Source organism: Misgurnus anguillicaudatus, chromosome 15 (assembly GCF_027580225.2).
Source record: "Misgurnus anguillicaudatus chromosome 15, ASM2758022v2, whole genome shotgun sequence".
Taxonomy (NCBI): domain Eukaryota; kingdom Metazoa; phylum Chordata; class Actinopteri; order Cypriniformes; family Cobitidae; genus Misgurnus; species Misgurnus anguillicaudatus.
In genome coordinates, this window is record NC_073351.2 from 5218899 (window position 1) to 5239474 (window position 20576).

At 37.8% G+C, this 20576-nt stretch overlaps 1 protein-coding gene across 2 annotated transcripts in view; it reads left to right on the forward strand.

The window, feature by feature from the left end:
- The window catches only part of tmod2 (tropomodulin 2), a 38306-nt gene that overhangs the window by 3588 nt on the left and 14142 nt on the right, over positions 1-20576 (forward strand). For both annotated transcript variants that reach the window (XM_055173867.2, XM_055173866.2), the window contains exons 2-3: positions 9650-9823; positions 11205-11361. In XM_055173867.2, coding sequence (XP_055029842.1) covers positions 9698-9823; positions 11205-11361 — 283 coding nt within the window. In that variant the 5' untranslated portion in view covers positions 9650-9697. The remainder of the gene's footprint in view (positions 1-9649; positions 9824-11204; positions 11362-20576) is intronic.

The following is a 20576-nucleotide window of genomic DNA, read 5'->3' on the forward strand; positions in this document are numbered from 1 at the left end:
AGATTCAGAGTGACTCTGGGCAGATCCAATAGTTTTAAACTTCAACAGAGAACCCTCCTTAACGGAAGTAACGCTTTGCAAGGGAGCGTGGCCAGACTCTCTGTACAAATAAAAAGAATGTACGAGAGTCTGGTTGCACCAGGCTAGTGATTATCCTAATAGACACATTCTTTTACATCATAAGTGAATATACTACTGTCCAGTAGAAAAAATCCTTAGCATTGAACCCTGGTTGAAAGTGGTTCAGCAGGCCCGAATGAGGTCTGAGATTAGATTACACCATGGCACAGTTACGATCATGTATTGTTCATATCTTTAGAATGAAAGATCTGCATTCAAGAATGCTCACTAAAGGCTATAGAAATGAAGATTTTGTTGGAATATGCCCCTCCCTTTAAAGCGCATTTGTCTCAATCAATGAGATGTATCTCTTACACAGAAACATCTGTAGGAAATTTGAAAACACACCCTTCATCTGGTTTTTATAAGTCCTGATCTGTGTCTCAGAGGAAGTGTTGGATGAGAAAGAACTACAGAAAAGATTATGACTGTTGTCACTCTCAGGAGCCCAGCTAAATTTAGCATTTCCACTTTCTAGAGTAATGAAGCAAATCTCCTCTTTTTTTTTTAATTTAAGTTTGTAGGGTTCCTGTTTGGGATTGTCACTAGCAAATTGAGATCCATTTAAAGTGTCCAGAACGTTCTACCATGCACAAATGCTTTGTTTATATGTGTTGTGGTGGTGTGACCCTTTGCCCTGAGTCTTTTCATCCTTATTATGGGTTTGTCCTGTAATGCACTTATGGCAGACAGGAGGGGACAGAATGAATCAGATTTCCTTCGTTGTTTGTTTGTCCCTTGGATTAACTTGCAGAAGGGTGTTGATAAGATCTGTCTGATGGACAGCCACAGAAACCTTTTAGTATTTACTGAAGAACAAGTTTGAGATGGCCATTACAGTGCTAGGATGTTTTGAATAGTAGCCTGAGCATTGCTGTGCTGGTGTTTTAACATGATTTGAGGTTTCATTTATGTTCACACACTACAATCAGATCCATGTTAAAGCTCTGAATGGAATTATGAGCAAAAGAAATGATGATAATTACCTTAGCAAACACCACTAATAACACTTTATCAACATTTCCGGTGAAGAATAATATAGTTCCCCAGGGTTTCCTGCAGCACATTTCAGTTCAGGTGGCCCGCCTAAGCTTGGAAACCCTACCACCTTAACTAGGTCAGCCAAAAACAATTTCGCTGCACAAAAGGCCGTCAAGTGCATGTCGGAGAATAGCGCGAACACGCTTCACACTGCGAGCGTGCATGCACGCCACACGGCTGAAATGAGATAGACGTGCTCCGTCATGTCTGGAGGATAGCCAGTTGATAAAACGCGTGTCCGTGAGAACTGTAAGTGGACTTATGTTTTGGGGTTTATTTAAGCCTATTATTGTATTAGTCTATAGTTCTTGTAAATTTAAAGTAAGTTAGCTGGTGATTTTGTTGTTTGAGCAACCTGCTACCTAGGTTTCACATGCCTGTTGATTAGATATAATTGTTGAGCGCTCTTGCTCACTTTATTTATGTGCATTATTTACATGCTACAGTAGTTACTCTCCTTTAAGATTATAATTAATAGTGGGAAATAATCAGTTTTTAAAATTTTTGCGCCATCTATCATCGTTCGCCTGACGTTCTACAACATCTGCTTTAGTTTGTGTTTATTAACCCTTTAGTTTCACTTCATCACGCAGCTATTCCCATTAGAGGTATCTGTTAAAAACATTTAATTCATTATTAATCTAGTATGTGTTTATTTTTTCTTCAAAATTAAGTTTTATTTGAGTGTTTAAATAAAAATATTTAAAATGTTCATCATAACGCATACCCCCTTTGATTGACACGCCCTCTGCCCCGCCCACTCGCCCAACCCTACCACCTTAACCAACAAATTTTCTGCAGGAAACCCTGGTTCCCTCACAAGTGGATATCTCTGAAGATGGAGTTCGCTAGTTATTCCAAACATAAAAAGCCCTAACTAGAGATGTACACAACTAGTTGAATATTCCATCTGCAATAATTATTTGAAAAGAAAAAGTGCTACTCTAATAGGTTTTTTACGTCACCGAAGGATTAAAAGGTTAGTTCATCCCAAAATGATAATTTTATCATATGTCACTTACTCCTGTGTCGTTCTAAATCACCAATTGCTCAGATTGTCTTTAGAACACATTTTTAGATATTTTTATTTATGAAAACTGGGGGGCTTCTGTCTGTCTCTTAGTTAGTTTCCCAATTCTTTTTTCCAGAAAATTAGTTCTCTTGCTTGGTTGTTCATTGTGCATTCACAAGCAGACTATGGCGCATGCTGCTGACGTCACCTAGTGACGTAGTTGCCAATTATGCAAACATTCTAAACAATATTTAAACAGCCTGTATGAATGCACAAATTACTTTTCTGGTGATAAATTACTAGCAGGTGACGTCAGCAGTCTGCTCATGAACACGCACTGAACAACCAAGCAGGAGAACAAATTGTTAAATTAAATCGTTAGTTTTGTTTTCTTTGCACACAAAAGCGTTCTCGTCGCTTCATAATATTATTGATCTGCTGATGGCACATGGACCTTTTTAGCGATGTCTTTTATTCTTTTCTGGGGAAACTTTAAAAAAAATTAAAATGCATACATAAGTTGATGTTTTGTGGATAATTCCTAATTATAAACTTACTGTGAAATTGTGACAAAATAAAACAAATAAGCTTGAATATTTGAATATTATAATATTACTGAAAAATGGCCATCCCTAGCCCCAAGCTCCTGATCTTAGATCATCCTGAGGACACACTGAGGTGAACAGGACAGGTATAGGACAGAACCTTGACTGTTTAGGTGGAAGAAAAACCTGATGCATCGCGATTCAGAATCGATTTTCAAAAATTTTGAGTCGGTTCTATGTTTAGTTCAAATTACCACCAGGGTTCCCACGGGTCCTTGGAATCCATGAAAGTTTGTGAATCTGGAGAAAAAATTTAAGGCCCTGGGAAGTTTTTGAAAATATACATGCATAGATACAGGTCATTGAAAGTGCTTGAATCCATATTATTTCCTGTGTAGTGTAGGATGATATCATAAAAATTCTAGACTTTTTAATCACACGTGCTAAACTGTTTGCTTTAAATGCTTATATCTTCTGTATGTGAATGTTGATTCATACCAAAATGCTTTTTTGCATAGTTGTGTTTGACACATGAAAACATCTCTGGTTACGTATGTAACTGTTGTTCCTTGAGAAGGGAACGAGACGCTGCGTCTCTCTTGCCATACTTCCTGCGTCCCTGTAACACCGTCTTTGGCAATATTTCAGATAGCGATATACTTCCTGGCTCCCACGTCACCCTGTCTTTGTCGTTAAGCCTCACCATTGGTTGAATTTGATATACACGTTCAGACTCACTTACCCTTGGAGGTGTCCCCAAAGTGTCATCGCAGTGACACAGCGAGAGTTCCCTCAAAAGGTAACTTACAATATATCTTAAAAGGTAACACGGTGTAACCTTGCTCTCACTCGAAATGTGTCCCCACATTTAGTCCTTGAATTTGAGGGGGATTTGCACCTGGAAAATCCTTGAAAGGTCCTTGAATTTGAAGTTAACTAAAGTGTGGGTACCCTGTACCATGGTTCTTGAGCCTCGATAGCCTACACTTTGCCTTCATTTAGCTATTTCAGTGAGACTGTACAATGAGACTAACGGTCATATTTTAGATTACCTAAGCAATATGAACACGGTGATGCATGGACATCAATTACAAGAGAATAGTATTACGGGTGAATAGAAGCTAGCGTGAAAGTCACATGTGCTAATATTGCTGAACTACTTTACAATTTTGCAAACAAATGGAAAATTGTGAACAAAGATTTGGTTTTGTTGAGTGACAATGGCTCCAACACGGCTGTTGCATGCATCACAACTTTGCAAGTTCCCACAGGTGAGATGTTATGCTCATACATTCATTGGCTTCTCAGTGAGCTCTAAAGTTGCTGTCAGTGTCAAGGCTGTTAGGGAGGTTGAGGCGGATTGTGATGTTTTTCTATATAAATATTTTTGCCTTTAAAGATATTTCTTTGTTAAAAATTCTTCTGTTTTTAATAATTAGGGCTTCAAGCCCGTAGGGCTGAAACCCTATTGTATTTTTATGGATTTTTATTATTATTATTGTTCTTTGTAATTGTATTCCATGTTTCATTCAAAGCCTGTTTTTCCTAAATGTTGACATCCCAAATGTAATTAACTTTGTTAAAATAATAAAAGTATTGAAAGAAATCTTCATATAATTTTTAGGATGGCAATACTGTCTAACAGGGATTCTTGCTGTATACAAAACAAAAAAAAAACTTTACTTTTTGGTTAAAATATAAAGTTCATGTTTTTTTACAGCAAAATAATTAATTACCAACAATGTTTGTAAAGAATCGTTTTGAAATCATACCGTTACTCCCAGAATCGGGATCGGATCGTGAAGTGTCCAAAGATTCCCACCCCTTACTGTTTACATGGTTTGATTCAGTGGATAAGCGACCCAGGAACAAACATACAACAGGAATCATGTTCTATTTTTAGCACCATTTAACCCTTAAGACACTTAAGACCCCAGTTTGCTCTAGGCTGACTATCCATCTGTCTTCAACCACAAGTAACGCAGGCAGTAGCAATTCTTTCAGATGGATGTATTTTAATGTAATTTTTTGAATGAGTATAGCTCAATGGCTGCTATTATGTGGCTTCTTCATGCATATTTGGCTAAAATTTCACTTTTTTGGTATATGTTCTTACAAACTTCAGCCAAGACTTCAAAGTTAAGCAGATACCAATCCTGCTGAGTGGCCCAACTCGTTTTACACTTGAGCCGGATTTACCACCGGCTTTTCTTAGTCTTAGTGAAAATCAAGTTAGCTATTAAGCGCTCAAATTAGATTAAGTTGAACGTAAAGTCTTGCTGTGATTTGTTATTGGGTTTGGCCCAAAACATTTAGAGTTAAATGCTTAAAATTCTTTAGTACAAACCCTTTTCCCTGATGGATTGACACAGCTTGAATTCTCTTTCAGCTTTGTTCAGATGAAAGAGTCTGTCCAACAGTAACACAGCCTTTGGGTCTTTGGATATTAGACTGGATATAGTATTTTAACATTTAAATAAAACTACACACATCCTTTAAATGTTGTTAGGTTGTGTTACTTTGAGTAGCTGAAGTCAAAGGTCTGTTTGGAAACATAGAGAAGTGGTAATTGTTGGTGCTGTGAATAAACTATAATTTCTTGCTTTATTATATCCAAGGGACCACCATTATGTACTTTGGCAACAACTAATTTGTTTCTGTATGCTCTTTAACTAGTTATAGTGGAACCCGGGCGTTTCCTTTTGAATTACAGGCCAAAAATTATAAGATTAGATTCCTGAAGTATTTTTAGGTGGTTGAAGTTTCAGTGTTTCCCCTAGGTTTACAGCTTTGGGGGGGATTGGTTGGTTGTGTATATATACACTAGGGCTGGGATTTTTCGATTAATCGTTTTTTTTTTTTTTTTACGTGGTCGATTCAAAATCGCTTCTCAAACAGCAGAATCGATTTTTTTTCTTTCATATTTATTTCGCCAAACATTGTATGAAAGATTAATGTTAATCTAATTACTAGTCTTCTTCACTAGATGTCACCCTCTTTTTTTTTTTTTGCCTTGTGCGATGTTACCAAGGAGCGAGAGGCGAGCCTGTCATTCATTCATTTAGTGCTTAAAATGGGGCGGTTTCAGGTGCTTCATCGACATTGATGCCACTTTCACATAAAAAGCCAGAGGTATGGAAGCATTTTAGATTTCGCAAGCAAGATGACGACGATAGTGTTGTGGCTTTTAATTTCTTTTTATTAATTACCCACTTTTTAACTGCTGTTCACTGTTATTTTTTATTAATATAGTATTTGTATTAAATCTTAATTCATTTAGTTGAATCGAGTATAAAAACCAAACCGAGAACCGGAATTGAAAATTGAATCGAGAATCGAAGTCGAATCGATTTGATAGCTTGTGAATCGAGATCGAATCGATCTGGAAGATCTAAATCGATACCCAGCCCTAATATACACATACATGCATACATACATACATAAATACATACGCAAATATATTGCTCATCCATTGTTCATCAATGTTTGTTCATACATTTATATGATAAACCAATTTTAAATGATGCATTTTGTTGGAGATAATAACCCAGTTTTTTTTGTTCTGCTGACAGACATAAAACGAGTAGACTATAAAGTAGTGAGTAAACACGACCCAGTCACACCTCGTGTTTAATCCTACCAGCTGTTCCTTTAAATCTGCTGCAATCCTGATATATAAACGCGATTTATAATCGTCTGGCAAAATCACCATACATTTACATTGAAGCCTTACTGCCGTTGCTTTTCTCATCATGACTTGTTGTGTTATGAGCCTTTTGATTTTAAATGTGAGTTTTATTGTATATCGCGTAGCCTAAAGCGCAAACAGTTCGGTGCAAATTCAGAAATATGACAGCATACACCGTTACTGTCTGTTACACAGAGTTACTACTAAACACATGTGCTGCGCAGATAGGGCTGCACGATAAATCGCATGCGATACCACCCGCATCACGTCAGTAATGCCGGTTCCTTGATTAGTAGTAAATCGCTATCAGCTGTCTTCTCTGTCAGTAACATCCGTGACTGTTGATGTTAACACAAAAAAGAAAGTATACGGAGGAACGTACTTTGAAAACACAGTTACCTTTTCAGTTATTTGAGAGAGAGGCGCGCGCTGCACACAACATGAGAGAGAGCGCGCGCAGTCAATTAAGCCGATCAGTAAAATATAAATATGCGCATAATTGTAAATGCGCAAACAAAGACAGAAAAGACATGCCATCGTAGAAATAAGATAAATAACATATTACTTAAGGGCTTTTTAGTTTGTTTAATAAATTTACTTTTCAAATTTACTTGACCTTCAAGGGGGGCTGGTCGACCCGTTAGGAGGGCGGGGGCCCCCCTTATATAATGGTAGGGGGAACACTGAGTTTTCCTGTGTTTCTAATGGTTGACTGCATCTTTCAGCATAGAGACAGAGCGCAGTTATGCTAATTTGAAAACCACGCCCACCTGGGGGAAACCAATCCAACCGTCTCCATTGACTTTGTATTACGTAACGCTGCCTCCTTGTAATTTCTGGCTTATAACAAAAAACTAAATAATGCCTAAAAGCTGCTGTGAGTCAAGATGTACAGCTAACAAGCTAAAAAACCCAGTAATACGTTTTATAAGTTGTCGACCCCCAAAAACTAGCGTTTAAAGACACAAAAGTGGATCACCGACTACGTTTCCCTCCACTGGGCGTAGTTCTAATAATAGCAGTACTATGAAAGTTGTCTGTATCCACTTTTGTGAAGGTGAAAGGTCAGGATGTTTCCAGATGGGAATGAGATGCTGCAGAACTAAAGTTTCTGATCATGAGAGGACATGGAGAATGTCTGTGAGATATCACTTTGCGTTCAGGACACAGAATTAAAAGAGATTTACTGTACTCTCTCTATGACACTCCTACTCTCTCTCTTACTTTATTTCTCTCTCTCTCTCTCTCTCTCTCTCTCTCTCTCTCTCTCTCTCCCTTTCATTAATTTGTGTGAAAAACCAGCTGAAAAAATAAATTAGTTTTGTTAATACACAAGTAGGGGTGCACCGAAATTTCGGTCGCCGAAAATTTCGGCCGAAAATGGCATTATCGGTTTCGGCCCGAAATAAAAAATCCAGCCGAAAATGTAAACCGAAAATGAATGTCAACCGCGCCCCTTTCATCTGTGCGCTAGCGCTTGGTTTCACTCAGCCTCACGGTGATCAGTCGTCTCCCACCCCTCCCCTTCGTGCTCAAGCAGGTTTCACTCAGGGTCCAGCTGTTTGCACGCGTCTGCAAAGATTAAGAATGTCTTGATGTGTAAACTTTAGAGAGAGTCGCGCTATGTGTCTCTTACTGTAATCCATTAACGTACATTTGGCGAATAAAGCAATGAAACACAACGTAACGTTTTTATGTGGAGCGACTGTTGCGCTGTTTGGGATTCACCATCAGTCTCTGTATATGCATGCGTTTAGTGCCCTTAAAGCCGAAAGTATACTAGGGACGTCCGCGTATGCGCGCCATCATTTTCGTCATCAGGATGGTCTGCGGCCGGCCGCGCGGACCGTCCGCGTGCAGCCCAAAATTTGAGACCGCACGGACAGTGCGCGTACAGTCCGCGTACAACATCGCATGCGCGTGAAAATTTTTAGACAGGACACTCCACTACAAACAATTATACAAAGGAAATAGACAGCATCTGCATTTGCACACATACTATCGTTTTTCTTCTTTAATTTTATCTCATCCATAAACAGAAAGCTGTGGAGCATGTTTGTTACCATATTGTTTGATTCCTGTTCTTTGTTGTCTTCTTGTTTGTTCTAAACTGTGTTTGCAATGGTGGATCGGTTTCTTTTCTTCACCTATCCTAATGTTTTAATGTACTGTAAATGTCTCCAAATCACTAGAGTAATAATAGAGTGCTGCACTAGAGTAATAATTTGAATAGAGACGCGTTTAAAAAAAAAACAAGCAAACATAAATTCTCTCTGTTATTGACAGGGCACATATAAACAAAATTCTCTCCACAGTATTCTTTTTCTAATAAAAACATTTGTTTATGTCTGTATAGATTACAGTCAGATTAACCTACTGAAGTCTGTGTCATTAATGTTGATCAAACAACCCATGACAAAGAGACAAATAGCTCTAAAAAATAATAATATATTTAATTTATTGTGTTATGATTCATTTAATTTTATTTCTGTACCTAATGCTAATTTCAGACCTTATTAATGTACAACTTTGTTCTCTTTTATAAATGTTTGCAATTTCTTTATTGTTTATTAGATTTTTCCCACCTGCTTTTTGCTGATCCGAAAAATAATCTGATCTGTGCCTCAAAAACAGTAATGTGATCCGAACTGTGAGTTTTTTTTATCCGTCACACACCCCTAGTAAAGTTAGTACACAGTGATAGCCATAAATGCAATTGTACTAATAATTGGCATAATAATTTATTTCGGTGTTTCGGTTTCGGTTTTTCGGCCTTGGTTTCCTTTTTTCGGTTTTCGGTTTCGGCCAAGAATTTTCATTTCGGTGCATCACTATACACAAGTACTCACCATTACATGGAACTGTCAGAATCTCTTTGTCTAATAGCTACCTTAATGTATTTTGTAAGTGTATATTGGACAGTTTTAACAATATAATTCTGTTCATAGGTGTGCAGGAAGCTATGTGGTATTTGGTATTTTAACATCTGATCAAACACATTCTTGCAGATCCTGTGTAAATGTTTGTTTTCCTTCCTATTACATTCCTCAAAACAAGTTAATCTGCACCATTTATTGCTTTGGGCTTTTTGCTGCACGTCATGTGAACAAACCGAAAAACAGGTCTCATGAAGAAAACATTAACAACAGCATGAACTGATGGCAATATCTATAGACGGTCTCAAGAAGCAAGAAATAACTTGTAGGATTGTTTGATTGAATTGTGTGTAAATTGTGTGTGCAGGCTCTCACTTTAACTGGACGGTGGTGTTTGTGACGGGCGACGTGAATCATGGCTCTTCCCTTTAAGAAAGATCTGGAGAAATATAAGGAGATTGATGAGGATGAGATTCTGAATAAGCTGTCCGAGGAGGAACTCAAACAGCTGGAGAGCGCTTTGGAGGAGATCGACCCAGAGGTGAGACACAAATCCAACGTTACAATCTTAAAGGAATAGTCTACTCATTTTCAATATTAAAATATGTTATTACCTTAACTAAGAATTGTTGATACATCCCTCTATCATCTGTGTGCGTGCACGTAAGCGCTGGAGCGCGCTGCGACGCTTCGATAGCATTTAGCTTAGCCCCATTCATTCAATTGTACCATTTAGAGATAAAGTTAGAAGTGACCAAACACATCAACGTTTTTCCTATTTAAGACGAGTAGTTATACGAGCAAGTTTGGTGGTACAAAATAAAACGTAGCGCTTTCTAAGCGGATTTAAAAGAGGAACTATATTGTATGGCGTAATAGCACTTTTGGGAGTACTTGGACTCGCCTGAAAAGTCCGCTCCCCTTCTCACTCTCATAATGGGACAGGGAGGGTGTTACTGCGCCGAGTCGAAGTACTCCCAAAAGTGCTATTACGCCATAAAATATAGTTCCTCTTTTAAATCCGCTTAGAAAAGCGCTACGTTTTATTTTGTACCACCAAACTTGCTCGTATAACTACTCGTCTTAAATAGGAAAAACGTTGATGTGTTTGGTCACTTCTAACTTTATCTCTAAATGGTACCATTGAATGAATGGGGCTAAGCTAAATGCTATCGAAGCGTCGCAGCGCGCTCCAGCGCTTACGTGCACGCACACAGATGATAGAGGGATGTATCAACAATTCTTAGTTAAGGTAATAACATATTTTAATATTGAAAATGAGTAGACTATTCCTTTAACAGAGCAAAAAATAATAAAAGTAGAAATTTATGTGAAGTGATTTGTAAACAAATCTGATTCAATCACTTGTTAGATTATTAAAGGTTTGGGATGTCACTCCTAAAGATTGGATTTGCAAAACATTTATGCATACAAAAATATGTAGACATATGTAGCACTCTGATGTTTATCATTTTGGTAAACAGTGTGATAATGTCATTTACAAGTGTTGCTACTGCATGGTGATGTATATTAAAAGAGTCTTATACATAATATAAGTGGGAACGATAATGTGTTGAGAACATTGAAAACAGCTGTCTCTGAGCTTTTGTAAACCACTCCATATCTGTTTGTTTATCAGTAAACAGAGCTTTTCCCCAAATATACAAGGTTCCTATTAAGAAACAATGACTCTCTTAAATGCAAGAAAACTGTTTGGATGAACATTTCAGGCATGTTGTGTTTATATATGTAAATTGAAAAATGTAAATAACAAAGTTTTATTTATGTCTGACTATAAAATACAAATAATAGTTGTATTTTTTAAAGCTTAAGCACTTCATTGTAACATGGTTTAAAAGTAATTAATTAATAAAAGGTTATAGTTAAATTGGTACGCCCTTTGCTCTGAACTTATTACCCAGAATGCTTTGCTGCCAGCCGGACTCAGACAGAAGGACCAGACGGAAAAGGCAGCGACCGGTCCGTTCAATCGTGATAAACTCTTGCAGTATCTGGAGAAGGAGGCCATGGATGTTAAAGACAGAGAAGATTTCATCCCCTTCACCGGAGAGAGGAAAGGTACATTCATGTGATGGCACACATTTTATTTGAGATGGCAATAAAAAAACTTTATTTAAATAATTCTGTACTAGAGCCTCAGGATATGTTGAGTCAAGTCAAACTTGCGCTGTCCTTTTTAAAAAAGTTTCCTACAATCAGTCAATGGGGATTTGCACAGCAGACTTTATACACTGATGGACTGGCCTATGAAGGTTTAGGGAGATAGGTTAGATCTTGTTTAAGATGTATATCTTAAATCAGTAATTCATCCAAAGTTTATTTCCTCATCTCATGTCTATGGCATTCTTACTGCTGTCAGTATCTATTGATCAGTAAGCAGCTCAGGGTTTTCTTTTAATACAAAAGCTTTCTAGGCAGAGATTAGTAAAAAAAAAAGGTTGTGGGTTAAGCAGCATTTTTTTTACATATAGTTAAAACTTACAGCAACTCAAACTCCCAAAAATAAAATGTATATATCATAATACAGGCAGTTACTAAAAATGTTTTTCCAAAAGCTAAATTTCACATTACAATCCCACTAAAGCTACTATGAAACATTGCATGTCTTTTAAGTAGATAACAACCTAAATTTGTTAATTTAAGTGCATGACTGTTATGGACTTCATTAATGAGGTTTTTCATCATATTTTTGCTTGTTGCCTAATATATTTGGTATCACACTGTAAATAGTGGCATGATTACCTTTTAAATAATAAATGTCCATTGAGCTGTTTTGTAAACAGGCAGTTCAGATTAGATTGGCCAAAGTAAGCGGCCACTTTTCCTTGTGGCTTTGGCTCTCTTGTTTTGGTTGTTTGTTTTGGGTGTGGTCTGGCTGAAGTTTCTAGTACTTTTGTTACGCATTTATGTTTTATGATATCATCATTCACTGTATTTGTTATGTTGTGTATGTGATTATAAGTTTGAGAGAAAGCGATTATTTGCTCCTTGCAGTCTTCTGTCTTTGTAGGTATGAATTATTAATAGGGTCTGCTTTTATATAACAACACACACACATACACAGCTTCAGTACGTGTGTGTGTGTGTGTGTGTGTGTGTGTCTGCTGAAGAGGTAAACACACACTAATTTTAACTGCTTATGTTCTCTAGGTTTGTGATGTATATAGTATGTAGTTGGGCTGTGACGGTTGTCATAACCACGGCCGCACACCCGCCGCGGTGGTGAAATGCGACCTGCGGTGGTGTGCATGTCACAAACTCTGAAAAATATAAAGTACAATCTCAGCCAGCGAGATGTCTTTAATTGGTGTTAATGCAAATGGCCAGCAGACTCAGAGTTGGTGTGCTATTTGCAAGGGGATGCAACTGATATCAGTGATGACCCGCTGGCTTGGGGGCGGAACAATGAGGCAAGATATTCTCTCTTGGAAAATCAAGGTTTGCCTCACATTTCACGTCTTAAACCATGCGGAAAACGTGACAGTTCCGCTTTACCCTTTTCTTTTTAAAAGTGTGTGGGCGCTGCAGAGTGTCTTTTGTTGCTTAGTAACCTAAGCATTGCTTGACGTTGTGACGAGCACCCACCTGCGGAAAAAGAAACCGGCACCTATGAACACACACGTTTGTTAAGAAATGTAGATCTGATCCTCGTTTACATTTTATATTTCAAAATATATGTATGCATTATATATAAGCATATATGCATCAATGCACACATGCATGCGTGCGCACACACACATTCTGTAATGCACCAGTTCACCGCGGTGGTAAAATACTGCCACCGTCAGTCTAGTATGCAGAAGAAGCTTATATGAGTGATGAATGAGTGAATGTGTGCATTTACTTTACAGGGCTGAACTTGGACGTTTAGGAACATAAAAGTTTATTCTTAAAACTTTTAAGGTCAATTTGTAGTAATTATTAGCTTTATATAACAACAGTAAAGGTTAAAGGGAAGATGAATCTTTGTGTGTGTGTTCTTGCTTTTAGTTTAATGTTGTTTTAAAGAGTTAGATTATTGTGTCATGGTGTTATTGCATGGACACATACTTTGTGTTCTTCAGCTTGATAATAAACTAAAGCGTTTTTAGGAGATTTCACATTAAAATGCCATCTAACCAGTAATGGCCGGGTAAACAAAGAACACAATTTAACTAAGGAGTAACCTATCGTCTTGTGATGAACACTCATGTTCTGTCGTCTTAACATGATGATTTCCTGATGTCACTTCTGTTACACGCTTCAGTAAAGTTCCATGCTCATTTTTACATTCGTCAGAAGAAATGCAGTAAAAGTACTTTTATAACTGTTATGTGAGTGTTGGGAATAGATCTGATGCTCTTTAGAGTGTGTCTACAGTTTCTCGTCTGGGCAAGAGCTTCTCGTCTGCTAAATACATCATCTTAGATAGGTTTAAGATCATATTTCTCCCAGTCAGCACACACACACACACACACACACACACACACACATGGGCCTGATTAGATTGTAATGCATTAATGCACTCCAGCATTAGTGTGGACATTTCTGTGTGTGTGTGTGTGTGTGTGTGTGTGTGTGTGTGTGTGTGTGTGTGTGTGTGTGTGTGCTCTAGTGTTTACATTTGCTTTCCATACACAGTGGCTTTTTCCAACATTTATTTTCCAGTGATATTTTGTACCAGTTTCACTTAATTTTTTCCCCCGGCAGCATTTTTAACTCTTTCCCCGCCAGCATTTAAAAAAAAAAGTTGCCCGCCAGCATTTTTATGGTTTTCACAATGCCATGTGTTTCATAGAAAATAAATGTACACCTCAGAACGTTCATCAGCCAATCAGATTCAAACAATTAACGGACCCGTAGTATAAATATATATAAACTAGGGATGGGCATTCGATTAAGTTTTCTTTGTCGATCGTCAGGAGAATTTACGATAGACTATCGATTAATCATTAATATTTTTATAATAAAATTTGTTATTTAACTTTTATACTTAAAAAATGCAATGAATACAAACATACAGCGTGTTTTTCCTCGATGAGACCTTTATTACAAGATCAACTTGTGGCAGACAGTTAAACTATGTTTCAAACATATATGTGCGTGCATGTGCGGTGCTCTAAAGCAGCGGAACCTGCAGCTGCGAGCCAGCGTTCTTAAACAGAGACCTCATTAGTTCCAAAAAAAAAAAAAAAGATCAAATCATGGCTAATTTTCCTAAGGTAGTAATTACAAAATGATATATGTTTGAAAGACGGAGAGGCACACCTGTCAATCTATTACATAACAGAGCGAGGCCAGAGACAAACGTGCTCATACACGGGAGCAATATGGAATAATGTGTGCATCTTTGAATAACTGTAAGTATACATTTCTTTTAAATATATTTTGTCAAATAAAGTTTTGAGACATGGCCTAATAATGCTTTTTTCGCTGTTATTGCTCATTTAGACTTATTGTGCGGGTAACAGCGTTTTTGACGCATTTACCTCAGAGGTTATTTTGGCAATATTGCTTTTTTCCGGTAATAATAATACAATTTATATTTCAATCCTGTTTCATTGTCTGTTTATTCATTTCATTATGCTGTTATGTTAATGTGAGGATATTTATTTGCCATATGAAACGTGCCGTTATAGGAATACTTTTGTATAATGTTCAAATTATATGCGGAATAATGTGTGCATCTTTGAATAACTGTAGGAATACAGTTGCTTATTTTTGTCATACAGTTTTGAGAAATAATAATATTGTGAGGATTTATTTCCATATGAGACGCTTTTTGTCGTTGAATACTCTCGTTTATTATTTGGAAATCATATACATACATAGTAGAAAATATATGATGTGGAAGGGTAGACTTGCAAAGTTACTCTGCTTATTTTTATTTATGATATATGTGGAGATAAAAAAGCATTGCAAAACTGCTGATTTGATCCATTCAGATCCTGACCACCAGGCTAGAGATTTTAAACATCCTTAATACAAACTTACTAGTCTGTCAAATAATATCTAAAATATTTAGTTTTGTGAAAAAAAAATGATGCTTTGTTATATTGTTTATGCGGAAAAGTGTTCACAGAAAGTGCCAATCACATGAAGGTTTTATATGCATAATAAGCGGTCAGCAGCGCACTGCAATGGGTGCTTGCTTCTTGGGGCTTATGGCTTTATAAGAGCGCAACCTAGTAGATAATAGCGGAAATATGGATTGACGTAAAAACTTGTCATTGGCAGGAAAACATTTCCTCTTCACCCTCACGTCAACCCAAGTGTGTATGACTTGTATATGATAACAAGATGCATTTTAATATTAAATTATTTGTTTATTGGTCGTATACATCGTATACATCAGCGATGGCATGAGGGTAAACTACTCCTTTAAGCTCACAACTTGATTGATACAAGTCAAACTCTCAGACCTTTAAAAATCTCTCGTACATACAGAGGGTTGATTTTTTTTGTCTGACTGTGTTTTGTTCTTTTTAGTCACGTCTCATTAGCACAGTTTAAGGTTTTTAGGGTCATTAAATGCTGATGTGGAAAGCTCTCATTATTAATTTAAATGTCTCAGCCAGCAGGACAAACACGGTTACTTTGACCCTGAATGCTTTTATATACTTAGACAGTTCTGTTGTTGCATGGATCTGACTGATCGGATCGTGTGTCATGCACATAACCAGCATACAGGTAGTGATCAGCATTTTGAGTAAGTTTGTGATTAAGTTTTTTAACTTCCCTACTGAAGAAAGGTAAAACCAGCATAAGGTGGTAAGTTGTTTTTTGCTGGTCGCCCAGCTTGGTTTTAGCTGTGTTTTTGTCACTTTTTAAGATGGTCACACTGGACTTAGCCGGTCTGGCTGGAAGACCAGCTGACCCACCAGCATGACCAGCTTTGCCAGTTTGGGTGGACCCAGCTACTGCCACCCTAAACCAGCTGAAACCAGCTTCCAGCTTAAGCTGGATGTTTCAGTCGGGTAATGCGTCACTGATTGCTTCAACGTAAGATACGATCACCAAAACCAATTTGCAAAATAAACCCAACGGCCTATGCTTTCCTTTGATTAAAAATAAATGAACTATGCATTAAAAGACAAGAATCCCAGTCCAGGTTTTATGAGACTGGAGAACATTTGTTTAATCTCAATGCCTGTGACCAGAGGGAGGAAACAGGAAGCGCAGTAATTCCTCTGGGATAATGCCTTAATGGCTCTTAGCAACATAGAGAATGTGAATGATAGGCATCTCTGCCAAGTGTTGCGTATCACTCCTACTTACTGTATGTTTCTATGGTGATGTCATCAGGGTGGAAAGGCATGATGGGATACACCTCAGTGCTTGTGCTCCATGCGGTTGCTTGAATGAGAAATGGCGCTATTCTAACACTTTACCATGTTGATTTATTAAATGTGTAAATCAGTTGAATTCCTGCAGCTTTAAGACTTTTCTCTCTGCTTGGGTCCTTTAACATGTGGCTGACTGTGAGAGTCACTCGTGTGTTCTTGTCTGCAGGGGACAGAAAGGACAGGAAGTTGTTAGGGAGCTAAAGGTCAGCCAAAAGCAGCCTAGTGGCTCTGCCAAGCCCAAGAGACACCCGCTGTAATAGGCCAAACTGTTATCCTCTGCTTTAAACTGGATCTGTTTGTGCTGCAGAGGTTTTTTTGTACCACAGCAGTTTAAATGAAAATAACAAAAAACGAGCTAAATACAGTGCTTACTTTTTATAATAAGGGGTCCGCTTTTCTGTATGTGAGGTCTGATACATAAAGATACCCCTTAAGATTCAGTACAGAACTTCTCTCTGTCTCCAGTGGTAAACATAGAACAGTTTGATTGGTCAGTCAGTAGTCTTTACCAAGCCTCAATGTTATTGTTGGCCATACTGTACTTGAGATTAGAAATTAACAAACCAAATGTTTTAGATTTCGATACATAACTGGAGGCAGTGGGGCAGTTGTGGCAACAGGTCACATTTTGAGTATGGGTTGCCATATTTGACAATCACGTCACTTTTACTTTAATTTTCACTTTTCAGCTTTGCTGTCTCTTGGACATTTATAATTTTTCAAATTGTTTGGTGTATTTATCTGATAATCAAGGTTTTTTTGTCTGTCAGGTAGGACTGCAAAATATTTACTCTTTCCACACAATTGATGAGTTAAGAGTTTAGAGAAAACGCTTCCCTGCCAATGATGAGTTTTTACTGCAATCCATATTTCCGCTATTATCCACCAGGTGGCGCTCCTACAAAACGTATAAAACATGTTGTAAGTAAACATGCTGTAAAGTGTTTTGTACATGAATATGTAAGTGCTTTCAGCGCAATTGATGAAATAAGATTGCGCAACTTTCACACGCTCGCAAATTGAAACTAATGAAAAAAGCGGAGATCAGCCACTTTAGTTTTATCAATGAAAGTCTAAAGATGGCGCTGTACATTGTGTTTTCTGACTAGAAGTCAGAAAAGATGTGCTCGGTACCTCAGATAACATAAATAGGCGGAGAGAAGGTGGTCTCGTATAACTGTTCAAACTAGGGATGTCAATTTATGCAATTTCCCATATTCGATGATTGTTTAAATTAATGGCCAATCAACCGACTATTCGTTAACTGTAATAGTGCAGTAAGCCTTTACTGCAGTGGCATATAGCCAATGACATGAAAGTGTGCGTAAAAACACCAGCTTCCTCACGCAAATTAAAAGATTTTATTTTGTCTAAAGAACATGCTAGTGAATTTAAGATTACATTTTAATCTGTTCATTAAAAACGGCTTCTGGTCTCCTTCTTTGTGTATATAGCAGCGTTAGCAGTGTTGCTATGCTAATCTTGCAGGCTTCCCTGAAAAGGGTCTTTGCTCTCAGTATCCTAAACGTATTTGCATTTTCTGTATAAGACCCTCTGAGATCCACTGCGGATGCTATTTTGTTGCGTTAGCAGTCAGCCTCGTCTCGCATGATGTTAAAAAGCTCAGGTGTGTGTTTGGCATCGAGCAGCGTTGTGGTCATGGCCATTGTAACTTCTGCGCGCTCGCTTCATTTTTTTCTCCGGCTGTACGTGTTTTGTGCAGGAGCCACACACACATGCATGATCTTGCTTATTCAACAGTCATTAAGGTTTAGCGATATAATTCTAATCGACAATTAATCGAAGATCGATTAATTGTTAGCATCCCTAGTTCAAACACATTCAACCACATGCGCGTTTACACTACAAAAGCAATCCGATCGAAAGGGTTTCGACTACCTCTGAATGTGGTTGAAAGTGGACGAGCTCAAAACATTTTAAACAAAGTTAACACCTGTCTTTAGCGTCGTCCACTTGTGATCGGATCAACGAAAACAGATCTTAATACCTAGTATAAACAGCCTCTTAGTAAGTACCACCTATCAACCAAGAAAAAGACAATAGCAACTCCACCTTTGTACAGGAAAGCACCACATACATTTTTCTCTGAGACTACAAATCTACTTCTTATCAGTTATTTAGTGGACATGTTATCTAAAGCGGTTTACAGTATTAATGATGTACAGCTGTGTCTTGCTCGGCAACATTTGGATTAAACTACACACAAACTGTATAGCATCTGCTGAATTACTTTGAGTTTTACAGTCTTCGGTCCACTACAGAAAGCTGTTGTTACGAGTACATTCTGCATCTAAATTATTATTAATAATGTTACCTTTTTTACTGTTTGAGTTGCTTTGTGAAAGTGTTTTAAGTCTCAGTAAATGGTTTGGCTGAATTAGGCAGGAAGGTTTAAGTTCTAAGGTTACGTTGCATATGTTTTGAACAAATACGGAAAAATGAACTACTACAGATATACATTTGCTCTTGGAATACAGCATTAGTGTGACCTGCATGCAACCTTCAGTTAAACACAAACTGGGTGTTTATAATACTGGCAGCTTACATAAAGATTACAGGTTTGATCCCAGGTAAAGGTGACCCAGGAACAGGAGTTTCTTGCAATGGTGCCTTTCAGTCAGTGACAAACTAAGCTGTACCTAAGTGTCTATATGCAGTAAACAAACCCTGTTTTACTGCATGGATATAAAGACCTCATAAGAGCCCGTGACTGCAGGGTCGCAGCGGGGGAGAATGCTCTCATTGTAGACGTGAAACATGATGTTTTAATTTGCTGTTGTTGAAATAGTTGAAGGATGAACTAATCCTCGTCATTTTGTCCTGCTGTTTAGTTAGTGGTTTCTGCTGCATAAGAGCTCTGTGTTGTTTTATATTAATCGCAGGTTTTAAAGACTTTGCGTTTTTGTGTGTATGATGCAAATGTGCTTGTGTTTAGTATAATTTTTATGGTCCTGTGTGTTAACAGGGCAGCTGTCATGTGAACACAAAACATCTGTTTATACAGCCACATGATGTAATCTGATTCTGAAAATCTTGTCTTTATTTTTGTCTGTCAAAATGAATATGATGTGGCTATATAGTAGAATATCAGCATAAGACGTATGGATGACATTTGTTATCTTTTATGTTGCTTTTTTGGCCATTTTGAAGCTCAACAACCTCTGGTCCCTATTCGCTCTCTTTGTAGGAAAGCTTCCTGGAAATACTGCCGAATTCCTTGTTATTCCACAAAAGCTCAGATCATGGGTTTATAATGACTGAGCAAATGATAAAAGAGTTTTGTATTTTTTGGTAAACTGTCCCTTTAAAAAACAATAAATGAAGAATGAAATATAGTAAATCAGTAGATTTGTAGTACAAATATGAAGATTTTATAGGTGGATGTAAGAGTATTGCATTTGCTATGGTGTTCTGGGTGGAGGCTTAGCCGGTGCCTAATGACCCAAGACTCTGATAAGTAACAGACCGCCTGCACTTTCATTATTTGAGGTATTGTTTATGTCTGTACCACAGTGTAGGATGGGTTAATGCAATGCTTACCGTGCGTTTACACCAGCCGCGTTAGAGGCGGCAAAAACGCGCTATTCATCCAGTTAGTTGAACGCTTGAACATTTGAGTTCACTCCCTTCATTCTCGTGTGAAAGCAGCGCGTGAAATTCTAGTCATTCAAGAAATTCACGTGGAAATTCGCGTCATGGGAGGGGCTTCTGCCACTCCGCTTGCTTCCTGTAATAACGTCACCACTACAGCAAGGTCCTGATTGGTTAACGTGGCATTTCATCCAAGTTCAGATTTTTGAACTTGCGCGTTTCCCGCGGCAACGCTCAATTCGCGCAGAACGCACTGCGCCTTCCGTGTCGCGCGTATCGCGCCGCAGGTTGCCTAATTGCGTCTTGGCATTGACTTAACTTGTAAATCATCCACAC